At 39.8% G+C, this 13,331-nt stretch overlaps 1 protein-coding gene across 1 annotated transcript in view; it reads left to right on the top strand.

Moving 5' to 3' along the window:
• The window catches only part of Igbp1 (immunoglobulin binding protein 1), a 23,886-nt gene extending 13,764 nt beyond the window's left edge, over positions 1–10,122 (top strand). The window contains exon 6 of the mRNA XM_055605087.1: positions 9,652–10,122. Within this exon, the coding sequence (XP_055461062.1) occupies positions 9,652–9,800 (149 nt within the window). The 3' untranslated portion in view covers positions 9,801–10,122. The remainder of the gene's footprint in view (positions 1–9,651) is intronic.
• The last annotated feature ends 3,209 nt before the right edge of the window (positions 10,123–13,331 follow it).

Below are 13,331 nucleotides of genomic sequence, written 5' to 3'. Positions count from 1 at the left end.
GATAGATAGATAGATAGATAGATAGATAGATAGATAGATAGATAGATGGATGGATGGATGGATGGATGGATGGATGGATGGATGGATATAGATATAGATATAGATATAGATATAGATATAGATATAGATATAGATATAGATATAGATATAGGAATGGCCAAATCCAGAACACCTTAAAAGTAAATAGAACAGACCTTCAAATAAGAAATCAAGGATTGATGGTCTTCGCACAACTGCCTACAATTAATTAATTTAATTAATTGTAAAAATCATTTTTCAACATTTTTTTGATTACATGTGTCTATGTGGGGATGTGTGCTTTCCATGCAAGCATGAGGACCTGAGTTCAATCTCCAGAACTCTTTTTTTTTAAAAAGCCGGGTGTAGTGGGAATTACCCTGTAATTACAGTGCTTGGAAGACAGAAAGATCCCCAAAGCTCACTGCTGAGCCACTCTAGCCTAATTGGCAAACTCCAGGTTCATTGAAAGACTCTGTTTGAAAACTATAAGGTAGAGAACAATTCAGGAAGATACTCAGTGTTAACCTCTGCTCTCTGCACATAGACGCGCATAATCCCCACCCAGGAAATCTAAAAGCATACACAAATGAAGTATACAGAGAGCAACGTCACGAAGTATTGTAGACTTCCCATTGGAAACAGAGGCCAGAGAGAGCTAAGTATGTTAAGGCAGGAAATTGTCACCCTATTAAATGAAATGAGGACATGACCACTCGGAAGTATGGTTGAAAAAAAAAATTTATTGTAGATATGAGGGAGAGTATACCCAGAGGCATCAGAAGAGTCCAGAATAGGGAGAGAAAGTAGTAGACTGAGTATGACCAGCAGACTGAACCAGAGAGAGAAAGAAACCTTCATACACACACACACACACACACACACACACACACACACACACACACACACACAGATATAAGATAAACCATAGATTGATACAAAATATTTCAAAAGATATATCGGAGAAGGGACTATTATCCAAAATATTCATTTAAGATTCGATACTAAGAAAATGAATGGCCAGATGAAAAAAAAAATAGACCAAAAAAAACTTAAACAGTTCACTAAATACGATTTGCAGATGCTCCACATCATGTTGTTGGGATAATGTAAATTAAAACAATGAGATGCTCATCTATTGGAATGGCCAAATCCAGAACACCTTGAAGTAAATAGAACAGACCTTCAAATAAGAAATCAAGGATTGATGGTCTTTGCACAACTGCCTACGATTAATAGGAAATTGTGTATTTTAAAATATAAAAAAAAAATAGAGGTTATCAAAGTGAAAAGAATCTAAAGCTATGTACCCTAATAACAGCTACAGTAATATTAGATAAAGCAGGCAAGAAAGAAAAAGGGGGAGTTAAAAAAAAAATTTTATAAGGGGAAAAGGGGGGGGGGGGGCAGTTGCCCAGAAAGACACATTTGTAAGTGCCTGTTAGCAAGCCTGAAATTGCAGGAAGATAAAATTAAGTGGAGAACTAGACAAACCTACAATCATAATCAGTGTTCTCTTTTGAAGTCTTTATATTGGAAGCATGATCCCCAGTGCAGCAGGTAATGCTCTGGGAAGTGAAAGGATCCTGGAGTCTTTGACTTCATCAGTGAACTAATCTATGAATAGGTTCATAATTTGATGAACTGTTAAGTAGGTGATAGACACTTAGTAGATGGGAGCATTACTGAAGGGAGTATGTCCTGAGGACCCCTTCTCTCATACTTCCTCTCCGGTCCCTGGCTTCCAGGAAGCAAATAGCCCTGTCCCAGCACATGCTCCTCACCATGATGTTCAGCCTCACCTTGAACCCCAAGTTATAGGGACAAGTTATGAAGAATTAGAAACATGAGCCAAAAGAACTCTTTTTTTTTCCCCCAGCTGTAATTGTCATTAGAGGGAAGATGACTACCTAATTGGAAATGTTGACCCTTCTTCTAGTGATTGATAGGATTGTGTTTGCCAGTAAGGCTACTGAAAAATCTGATCAACACTGTCAGTCATTGTACACTACACTGCCTGACATTTATAGAACTATGTCTAGCAACAGTAAAATGAACATTTTCTAACACAGGGGACACAGTCAACATATAGTAGGTCATCATACATTTCAGTTAATTTTCAGAAATTAAAATTACAGTGAATGTGTTCTTAGCTATGTTATATAGCTAGGAAATTCCCCCCCAAGGAGGAAGGAATACACGAGTAACACACAAATCAAAGGAAAATTCCAAAGAGCATCAGACTTTGAGAAATACAGTGAATATTGTGCGGAGAGGGATAATAGTATAATGTTGAAATATAGTGTTGGCGGAGCGGGGGAACAGTAAAACCAGTGACCTGAGATCCTACTTCAGCAATCTGGGAGAGAAGACAACAAAAAGTCCAAATGAAGGAAACAAGAAAGATAGGAAAACTAAAGAACTGACGGTGGTTCCACAAAAGTTGAACACAGGGGTACTGCTATAATCTCGTGCTTTCGTGTCTTAGTCTAGAGCAGCGGCAGCGGTTCTCAACCTTCCTAATGCTGCAGCCCTTGAATATAGTCCCTCATGCTGTTGTGACCCCCAACCATAAGATTATTTTCATTGCTACTTTATAAGTGTTATTTTGCTACCTTTATGAATCAAAATGTAAGTATCTGCCATGTGACCCCTCGAGGGGGTCACAACCCACAGATTGAGAACCACTGGTATAGACACCCCCACCCCCCCCCAAAGGAAGAGACAGTGCCCATAAAGTAAGCCATGAAAATCATTGTTTTTAACAGCCCACTGTGGCTACAGTGTACTTGGATGCACATACATACCAGAATGGATAAGTAAGTTTTGGTATATTCATATAATGAGCTGTGTGTAATGTTAGACTAACTGTGGTTCTTCAGCTGTATAAGTAACAAAATCTAGCTGATGCACACCTAACTATGTGTGGAAAAGCCAAACACAAAAGCATATGTTCTGTATGATTTCATTTATATAATGTTCAAAAACAGGTGATTCTCTGTATGTGCTGGTTAAAAGCCTTTAGTGGTGGGTTAGAAATGTAGTTGGACCTGAAGGGGCTTTCTGGGAGTTAGTAGTGTTTTGTATTTCTGTCTGGGTCCCAATTACAGGGATGTGTTAGATAAATGACAATTCATTGAGCTACACTCACATTTTTTTTTACTTTTGTACATGTGTTTATACTTCAGTAAAAGTACGAAATAAACTCGGACAGTATTTCGACCACAGATAGATGACAGGAAATCCCTGTGAACTTCCAAGTAAAGCCAGGGAAAGGCGGGTCACCGGTGCTTCAAATCAGCAGGTTACCGGCATCTGTGCAGGAGACCCTGGGAGTTAACTATCCTGGAAAAGCCTACAATAGTGTACTCAGTAACAACTGCAGTGAGTCCAGTTAAGAACAGCACTTGAAACCAGTTGTGGTGGCACACACCTGTAATCCCAGCACTCGCTCAGGAGGCAGGGGCAGGTGGACCTCTGTGAGTTCGAGTCCAGCCTGGTCTAGAAAGAGAGTCTAGGACAGCTAGGGCTTGTTACAAAGATAAACCCTGTCTTGGAAGCCACCTGTCCCTCCCCTCCCCCAAATATAGAACAGCAGTTGAAACTAGGGGAGGTTTTGATATCCCATAAAATCCAAGCCAAGCTGGTGAGGTGGCTCAATGGGTAAAAACCAAACAATCGAAAAGCACCACGATTAGATAATCTGGAAGGAGTGGCATGATCCAGTCTGTAATGAACTCTTGAAATTAGTCCACCCAGTCTCCCAGGGCAGGAGGCCCACAGACTTTTTAAATAGTATCACCCAACTCATTTTAAAAACATTATTTCAGGTTTGTTTAGGTTTTTTGTTGTTGTTTTTGTTTTTGTTTTCCTCCATTTTGTGTTGCTACAAGTAAAATCAAAATTAGGACAAGAGCAATAGAGAAGAAAGAGAAGGAACATGTGAAAGGGAGAAAGAACCAGAGTAGCTATGTTATCTAGATTCCACACTTCTCCAGTGTGTGCAAAAGCAGCAGAATGGAGCCTTTGTGAATTTGAGATAACCACCTTGAATCATAAGCCTTTCTAAAAATTCAGAAACACTTGAGATAAAAATTAGAAATAGATTGTGATGATGGTTGGAAAACTGCAAATATAGTTTTAAATACATTAATTGTGTGATACGTGGAATAAATTTCAGAATTGTAAGGAAAATTACCAAGGTCAAATCCCACACAAAATGAAGGGGGCGTAAAAGAAATATTTGCAAGTACTCCAGAAGGACAGGTTATCAAACACCTGGGGTGGTAGTAATGCCTCTGGTCCTAGCACTTGGGAGGTGCAGGAGGTCCAGGGTACAAAGGGACCCTCAGCTACCCTCAGTGTTCCAGGCCAGCCAAGGCTGTGGTACCCTGGCTTAAAACACAAAGCAGAGCAAAACAAAGACAAAAGAACAAATAGGAAATAATATCTTTAAAATGAGCTAGGAAATACTATTTGAAAAGTAGCAGAGACCACAGAGAGACCATCTGGCTCAGGGTAGAGGGACCTAGAAAGGCTCAAATAGAACCAATGAAAAATATGGAAAAACTGAAAATGCCTTACCAAGTTAAAAGGCAGAAAGTAAGAAAATCAACAAAAAAAGATGAAAATCAACATGGAGGAAATGAGAAGTTTGGAGAGAAGAAAATGTAATCAAAGTTAAATTGTATGAGAAAAAGGATTTAAATATTTTTTAAACAAGGAAAAATATAAACTAAAGAAACTGATAAAAGGGTTTTGGATAAAATGACAAATATTAAATACAGCAAAGTGAGCTGTCATATGGATAGTGGGATTATCTGAACAAGAAAACCAAGGCAAGAAGGGAAATTGAATATAAGGCTGGGCAAGGTTGTAAACAATATTCCAGCTGAGGTAGGAGGCCAGCCTGGGCTACATAGAAAGTTTAAGGCCAGCCGTAGGACAGACCCTGACAACAACAACAACAAAAACAAATAAATAAAAACTAATATAGGAAAACTCCTGGAATTAAAAAAGACTTGATATAAACACATATTATATTTCTGAAATTTTTCACCCAGAATGAGTAAAACTAATTTGAGTAAAACTACTAGGTTAAAAAAATTAAATATCATAGATACCTCAATGTTTTGTAAGTGATTTATTTCTGAAGGAAAAAAAAGGCTTAGCTTACCTGTGAACTATGATATACTTGATAGTTGTGAGAAAATAAAGTAGCAAATATTTTAGAACCTCAGAGGGGAAAAAACAGAAACCAAGGACATTGTATCTGATAAAAGCTTTTAAGTCTAAAGTGTACAGGTAATTTTCAAAATCCAGGAACTGGGAAATATTGTTTCCATGATCCCTTCCTGAAGAATTTTTTTAGAAAATGAAATTCAGACAACTGCATTGGTGGGAGACATTGGTGGTGACTGAAGAGCAGTTATTTGTAGAACCAAGACTAAATGAGTGTTAAGATGGAGTGAATATGAATACATACAGGCTTGGATAATGTGTATATAGAATGCAACCATTTCTTAAAATGAGGAAATAAGAAAAGTGTATGCAAAAAAAAACTGTAATGATTCTCAGTGATTATGTTGGTAGCAGTGTGCTGTATGATGTAAGGGAGTGTAAATAAGTAAGTCTGGTATTCTTAGTTCTCTATCTTTGAGAACTAGGGCTTTTGGTGTGTAACTACACAGATGTAACTCAAAAGAGTTTCAGTTTAGAAAGGAAGCAACAGCAATGCTGTAAACCCTGATATGAACATATGAAAACATGTATTTCATAATAAATGCACAGACCTTTGCTCTAGCAACTGAAAAGACAACAACAAGGAGTAGCCTAGTAATAAGTATACTCACTAGCCTAATTGTGGCATTGAAGTACCATTCGAGGCCTGGCCTGTAATTACAGCACTCTGTGGCAGGAGGTAAAAACAACGTAAGGTCAAGGCTGGCCTGGTCTATGAAGTGGGATGCTGTCAAAAACAAAAGAAAAAAAAATCCCTATCAAAAGAAAGCAGAATATCTTAGAGAAACAGCCTTTTCTATTTCTGAAGGGTAGTAGTCCAGATAAACTTAGATCGTGTGTTCAGAATGTTCAGAAAGATCGGGAAGCTTTCATTTCCACTAGCCAGTTTAGCTTCAGAAAGGATAATTGGGGATCAGGAATGTAGCTCAGTGTTAGAGCTCCTGCCTAGTGTGTGCAGTGCTTTCTGTTCGTCCCTGCCCCCAGGGCCACAGGAAGAAGAAATTGGGGTTGGAAATGGAGCTCAGTTAATAGCACATCTGCTCCATTTTTATGAAGCTTTGGGTTCATTCTCCAGTAGCCCCCACACACAAAAGGGCAATTATAAGTAGCCTAAGTCCATTTAACAACCAAGCCTTTCTTATCAAAGTTGTTACTGAAATCTTAATCGACAGAAACTGACAAACTATTAGGTGTCATGGAATGTTTCAGTATATGTGTGTGTGTGTGTGTGTGTGTGTATGTGTGTGTGTGTGTGTGTGTGTGTGTATCATACATGATATATATGGTATCATGTTTTCAAATCAGAATAAACATAGCTGTCTCCACAAACATCATTTCACTTAATTAAAAAAATTAAAACTAGAAGTACCATAAGATTTAGCAGTCCCACTGCTGGGCAGATATCAAAAAGAAAGCATTCAGAATCCTTGTAGCTTTTCCCTTCTCTTTTTGTGGCTATAGGGACACAACGTTGGGTTTCACATATGCTAGGTAAGCTCTCCTACACTGAGCTTAACATTCAGGCCTCCTCTTCCTTTTATTAGTATATTATCATTATTTAAGGTTATTGTTCCATGCAGTAGAATAGCAAAACTTTCCTCCAGTGTAGCTGTAACTTAGTACCCATTGACCATGCTCCCATCCCTCCCTCCTCCTCCCATATTCGTTCCAGCCCCTGGTAGCCACTATTCTACTCTTCAACTTCTGTGCTATCGACTTTTTTAGATTTTGTGTATGAATAAGATCATGCAGTACTTTCCTTTCTGTGCCTGTCTTATTTCACTTAATCCTCTCCAGTTCCATCTATGTCACCCCAAAGGACAAGATACTTATCCTTTTTAAGTCTCTAAATAGTATTCCTTAATGTATTTGTAACATTTTCTTTACCCATTCTTCAGATGATGGACACATAGGTTTATTGCTTTTTTTTTTTTTTTTTTTTTTTTATGCTGGGAGTGAATGTGAATGTGCAAATGTCTTCTTGACAGACTGATGTCATTTCTTTTGGATATTTGCCCAGTAGCAAGATTGCTAGATCATATGGTAGTTCTGCTTTTAATTTTGAAGTAACTTCCCTACTGTTCTCCACAGTGACTGTCGTAATTTATCATGGCACCAACGATGTGCCAGGGTTCTTTTTTACTCACATTCTTTCTAGAACTATTTTTTTTCTCTTTTTTTATAGTAAGCACTATAACTGAAGGTTTCATTGTGTTTTTGCTTTATGTCTCCCTGATAACTAATAATGTCGGTCATTTCTTCACATATTTATTGTTCATTTTTGTGTCTTCTTTTGAGAAATGCCTACTTAAGTCTAGTGCCCATTTTTAAATTAGATTGTTTGGAGGGTATGGTTTGGTTTTTTTGCTATTGAGTTTTCAGAGTTCCTTATATGTTCTGAACATACACCCCTGATTAGATGTAGACTTTTATCCAAACTTGTAGATTGTCGCTTTACTATTGATTATTTCTTTTGTTGTACAGAAACTTTTTGTTATAATTTAAAGTGAACCCATTTGTCTTGTTTTTTTGTTTTGTTTCCAATACTTTGTGTGGGGGGTTCTTATCTTAAAAGTCTTTTAAGGCCAGCAAGATGACTTAGCTGGTAAAGGCATTTGCCCTACACTACTAATGAGCCCTTGAGTTCAATCACCAGAACCTACACGGGGAAAGGAGAAAAACATCCCCCAAAAGTTGTCATTTTGTGGCAAACCTCCTCACTTACCAACACACCAAATAAATAAAATTAAAAAAAAAAAGAAATCAATTTTAACATCCCTACCCCTTCCAATGTCTGAAGTGATTTCTCCTGTGTTTTTTCTAGTAATCTCATCTTTTCAGTTTGATATTTATCTATTTTAGTAATCTCTGTAATTGAAAGATAGAAGTCTAGTTTAATTCTTCTGCATGTAGACAGCCAATTTTCCATATCCCAGTTACTGAAAAGACTTTTCCCCAGGTATGTTCCTAGCATCTTTGTTGAATATCTGTTGGCTAGAGCTTTTTGAATTTACTTCTAGGATCTCTTATTTTATTTGTTCAGTCTTTGTATCTATTTTTAGGTCATTGCCATGCTAGTTTGGTTATCATGACTTCAGTGTGTGTGTGTGTGTGTGTGTGTGTGTCTTTGTGTGAATTGGGGGTGGATGGGCATCTTAGTGGATGCCAGAGATTGATTGTTCTCTATTTTTTGAGACTGTTTCTTAATGAACCTTCAGCTCATCAGCTTGCTGCCAGTGAGCAGCAGAGATCTCCCTGTTTCCAGCTCCGCAGTGCTGGAAATCCAGTCATACAGTGTTGTATCGATGCTGGGGACCTGAACACAGATGCTCATGCTTGTGCAGGTAGCACTTACTGACTAAGCAAGCCATCTCCTCAGCCCAAAAGAATGCATATTTTTCTCAGAAACTTTGATGGGTGTTGTGTTTTTGAAATGTGAACTGAGACAAATGTGAAGAAGTTTATTTGATGTAAATTACTAGAAAACAGAAGACCCACAGTAGTTAAATTCCAACTCTTGTTAAAAGATGTATCAAAGAATCGAATATCATCAGAAAGCACACAAATCAAGTATCAGAGTGGATTAGACTGTCCATGGCATCATTTCTTTTATTTGATTCTCAGGCATGGTTAACAGTATAAGCATTCTATAATATTTAACAAATTCAAGAAAAAATAAATAAATACATAGAAAGACTGTGACTATAAAGGAAGTTGGGGCAAGATATCTCAGTAATTAAGAGCACTCAGTACTCTCAAAAGACCCAGGTTCAGTTCCCAGTACCCATGTCTTGGCACACAACAACTTGTGACTCCAGTTCCAGAGGATCTGATGACCTCTTCTGCTCTCTGAGGGCTTCCAGTGTTCGTTCATAAACTCTTACAAACATACATGTACCTAATTTCTTTAATCTTGAAAAAAATGAATAAAGCAAATTGGTGATGAAATAAGTCACCTGCAAATGCCACATCCCTGGAGAATCACAAATCATTTTTTTTTAACTTCAGTGATTTTGGATTTCTAGGTTTTTTTTATTGTTACTGGTAGATAGGATTGTTGGGGGTTGTTTTGGGTTTTGTTTGTTTGTGTATTTGTTTTGATGAAAGGATTATTGGCCATTCAGCAGGAATTGTTTCCCAAAATAGAATCCATTTATGGAGGACTCGTCTACGATCTTGGCTTCTGTGAAAACTTCTGGAGGCACTTTTATTTGCTGCCATTGCATAACATGTCATGTACTCAATTATAGAATACATTTGTGCCATGCCTGGGCAGCTAGCCGTGCTCCGTTCTCATCGTCTGTACCTGGTTTCAGAGCAAAGCTGAGCTCCCTAATATTTATCTGCATTTCCTTGACTTCGTTTCTCCTTTTTCTCATTTTCCTATGTTAGCTGATTTCAAAAGAGCAGCTCAAAAGCAGGAAGATCAAGAACAAAAGGATGAAGAGAATGAAGAAAAAACTTTGCACAGAATGCGAGAGTGGGATGACTGGAAGGACACCCATCCCAGGGGCTATGGCAACCGGCAGAACATGGGTTAATCATTCCAAAAAGGCAAAAGGAAGACGTGGTACACACCTTCACACCCAGGACAACATCAGGAGGGTGCAGTGAAGGCAGTCATGGTGGAGTCTTGCTTTGCATTTGATAGTGTCAAACAATTATGCTTGTACCTACCCTAGGTAATGACCAATTAATTTTTGTTTGGCTTTATTAAGCTCATCACGATATATTCTGATTTCTTAAGTGGTCAGAAAAGAACACTAAGAAATGGCTCTATATAATCAATAGTAGTATAAATTGATTCTCTTTTAAAAATTAATAAAAATCCCCTCTATTATGTGGACCTATGCACAAATGTAAGTATCTGCTGGTTTTGTTGTTTGTGGTAAACATCAGGGTTCAGCCGTGGGTCTCTGAGTGTCTGGAAAACATCTGCCTTCATTCTGAGCAGGAATTGCCCAGCATCTGAACCGTCCAAACGTTCTCCTTCCCACTAGACATGGTATGAGCCCTGAGAGCAACACCCACGCTATGAAATAGTGCTACACACGAAGAGATGACAGAAGGGTTTCAGAAATTAGAGCTATGGGTGAACAGACCCTTTAAAGAATTAGTTTTGTGAGTATATTGGCTCATTTCAGTAATCTCAGGACTTGGGAGGCAGAAGGAGGAATCTTAGCAGTTCAAAGCCATCCTTAACTACCTCATGAGTTTGAGGCCAGACTGAGCTACACGAAACTCTAAATAAATAAAAGGCCTCTGGCCTCTGTTATAAAACTCCTACCTACCTAGTCCTAGTACTAGCCAAAAGAAATGGGAGCACCAGAAAAGATGCTCTTAAGATTCATCCTTTCCCCTCACACGAACATTAGTGTAAACCTTAAGGTGAAAGGCAGCAACTTCCAACCACATCAGACGGCCTACTTGTCTGTGCGGTTCTCTACCTGGCTTGGTGGCCATGTGTGCCTCTCTTCCTTGCCTGTTTAGCACACTGCTGCTGATGAGATGAGTAAATGTGGAGAAAAGGGATGGCAGCACCCATGACAACAAAAATCTCAACTTTCTGGGACAGAGGGATTGGTGCCCTCAAAGAGCAGCCTATGATCTGCTTAGAGAGCATCCTTTTGTTCTGTGGCTCCAGTCCACTTTAGTTTCCTTTGAAGAGGAAGATGACTCAGCCCTCCTATTCTCAACTCCTGCAGTCTAGTTGGGGATCTTTTGCAGAGACTCGGTTCCCTCTTGTTTATGGGGTGGGAGGTAGAGGGCTGTCAGGTGCTGAGGAGGAGGTTGTTTCGTGGGCGGTGACAGCAAGAAGGCTACCAATAATATATTTGTATACTGCCTAATAAAGGCTACATCTCCCCCGCACACAGAGGCCCCTGAAACTGGTAGAGCATGGATGAAATTTCCTACAGAGCTAGCAGTGCTCTCAGCCCTCCTCCAGTTGTCGCCAGGCTACCCCCAGCCTTAGCTTTCTCTTCTGCACTTAGAACCCCACCCTGAACTTCATTTACAAACCGGGCAGCTGGAGTCACCCCTTGGCCAGAGCCCTTTTAAGATTGTACTTTCTGTACCGTCCAACTTCATTATGACACTGCACACGTGGAGACACAAGAGGCAGACCACGCAAAGTGTACAAGTGGAACCTTTATAAATAAGTTCATGCAGTAAAAACCCAAAAGTGTCTGTCTTTGGTGGGTATAGGAAGGCTGTCTCCTAGGTCTGGGATGATTAAGTGAATAATGGCCACCACTGTAATAAAGTTTGGCAGCTGGAGAATAAGCCTTTCATGTTGGTATCTGTCTGCTAGGAAGGGAGAGGAAATGGGCAAGTAACAGGCACTTCTTCCACTATTGACACAAAGGCCTTGCAAAGGCAGGAATACTGTCTTCATGCTACAGAGCAGAGTGGATTGGACCAATCAGGGTGGTTTCCTCAAGTCTGCACTTCTGGGCTCCATATGCTTTCAGTCATGCATCTTCAGGCTACTTCTTGGTGGGAGCAGCCTTAAAAACCCCAAACTAAAACTGCCACTTAAACACCACTGGAACTCTACAGGCTCCTTCTCAGTTGACTCAGCAAAGGAAAGGTTCTGCCAGTTTCCCACCTCTCCTCCCTCAGCGAAAGCCAGAGGGAGGTGGTGAGCAACCCATCATCCTCCATTCTCCTCAGCACTATGTGCCTGATGCCTCACTCCTCAGAAACCAAAAAAGCACCACCTTCTCTACCCCTACCAGAGCCACGCCTTCCAGGGTCCTGGAGGCAGCTGGTTTGGGTGAATTCCAGGACCTGGGCCTTCTCTATGCTGTTCACAGTAACAAAACTGCTTTTCAGTTCTGCTTACCATGCGCATGTATGCCTGCATTTCTGTGCTCAAACATATGCTGATTTGTGGAGGGTTCTTCTGTTGTTTTTGTTTATTGTTTGTTTTCATTCTCACATCCTGTCAGGCCAGATCTATCTTCATTCTCCAGTGGAAGAGACTGTCTCAGAGAGATGAATCAGTGACTTATCACTGTCACACAGCTAAGCAAAGCATGCAAATACACAAGTTGAATGAAGGCATTTGCCCTCTGTGGCTCTCACAAAGAGGAGGCTGAGATAGGAGGGTCTCAAGTTTAAAACCAGCCTGACTGAAAAAAAAAAAAAAAAAAAAGAGTCCAGTGTGGTGGTGCACAAGGATAATTCCAGCACTGGGAAGTGGAGGCAGGAGGATTAGGATTTCACAGTTAGCCTTAGCAACAAGCTACTTGAAGACAGCCTAGGCTACATAACCCTGTCAAAGGCAAGAAAAAGAGGTGCTGAGGGAGGAAGAGGGGGAAGAAAGGGAGCAAGGATTATCCAATGATTATCCAATTATTATCATTATTGAGTGGCCTTAAATTCCTTATCCTCTTGCCTCACCTGAACACTGGGATTCCCAACATGTACTATCATTTCCAATATCCGAAGCAATGTTTCTTTCCAAGGCATTTCAAACTGAAGTGTCCTTTCCATTTTTGCACCCCTTAACACCTTGAGAAAGACAAAGAAGGAGAGCTAAAAGAGTGTTCTGAGTTAGTTTCAATCCTTGGAATTCTTGGGACTGGTACCTGAAGCAAAATGTTCGCTTTTGTCATTCAAAGAACTTAAAAGGGAGAGACTTTTGAAACTAAAATTCAATCTCTGATCCCAGCACTCAGGGAGAAGGTAGAGAAGGCAGGTGTATCTCTGAGGGTTCAAGGTCAGCCTGGTCTACAAAGTGAGTCCAGGACAGCTAAGGCTACACAGAGAAACCTTATCTCAAAAACAACAACAACAAATGATTCACTACTCTGGTATCTGAACTCCAAAAGAGCCTCCTCCACTTCCTTTTGGCCTCAAGTTGACTCAAGCACAATTGGTTCTTTAACACCTATTCCAGTGGGTCATCCCATAGCAATAACAGTACATTGTTAGCACATTGCAAAACAGCATTCTTCAACAACAGCACAGTGTTTCCCTGATTTCTTTCAACCCTCTGAGCCAAGCTTCACTCAAGCAAGGCAACTGACTTTGATCCCATACCAGGGCTGTTTGAGCTCTGAATC

This window comes from Psammomys obesus, unplaced genomic scaffold, assembly GCF_907164565.1.
Source record: "Psammomys obesus unplaced genomic scaffold, mPsaObe1.curated_primary_1811, whole genome shotgun sequence".
Lineage (NCBI taxonomy): Eukaryota > Metazoa > Chordata > Mammalia > Rodentia > Muridae > Psammomys > Psammomys obesus.
Note: the sequence above shows the minus strand (reverse complement) of the source record. Positions and strands in the feature narration are given on the sequence as shown.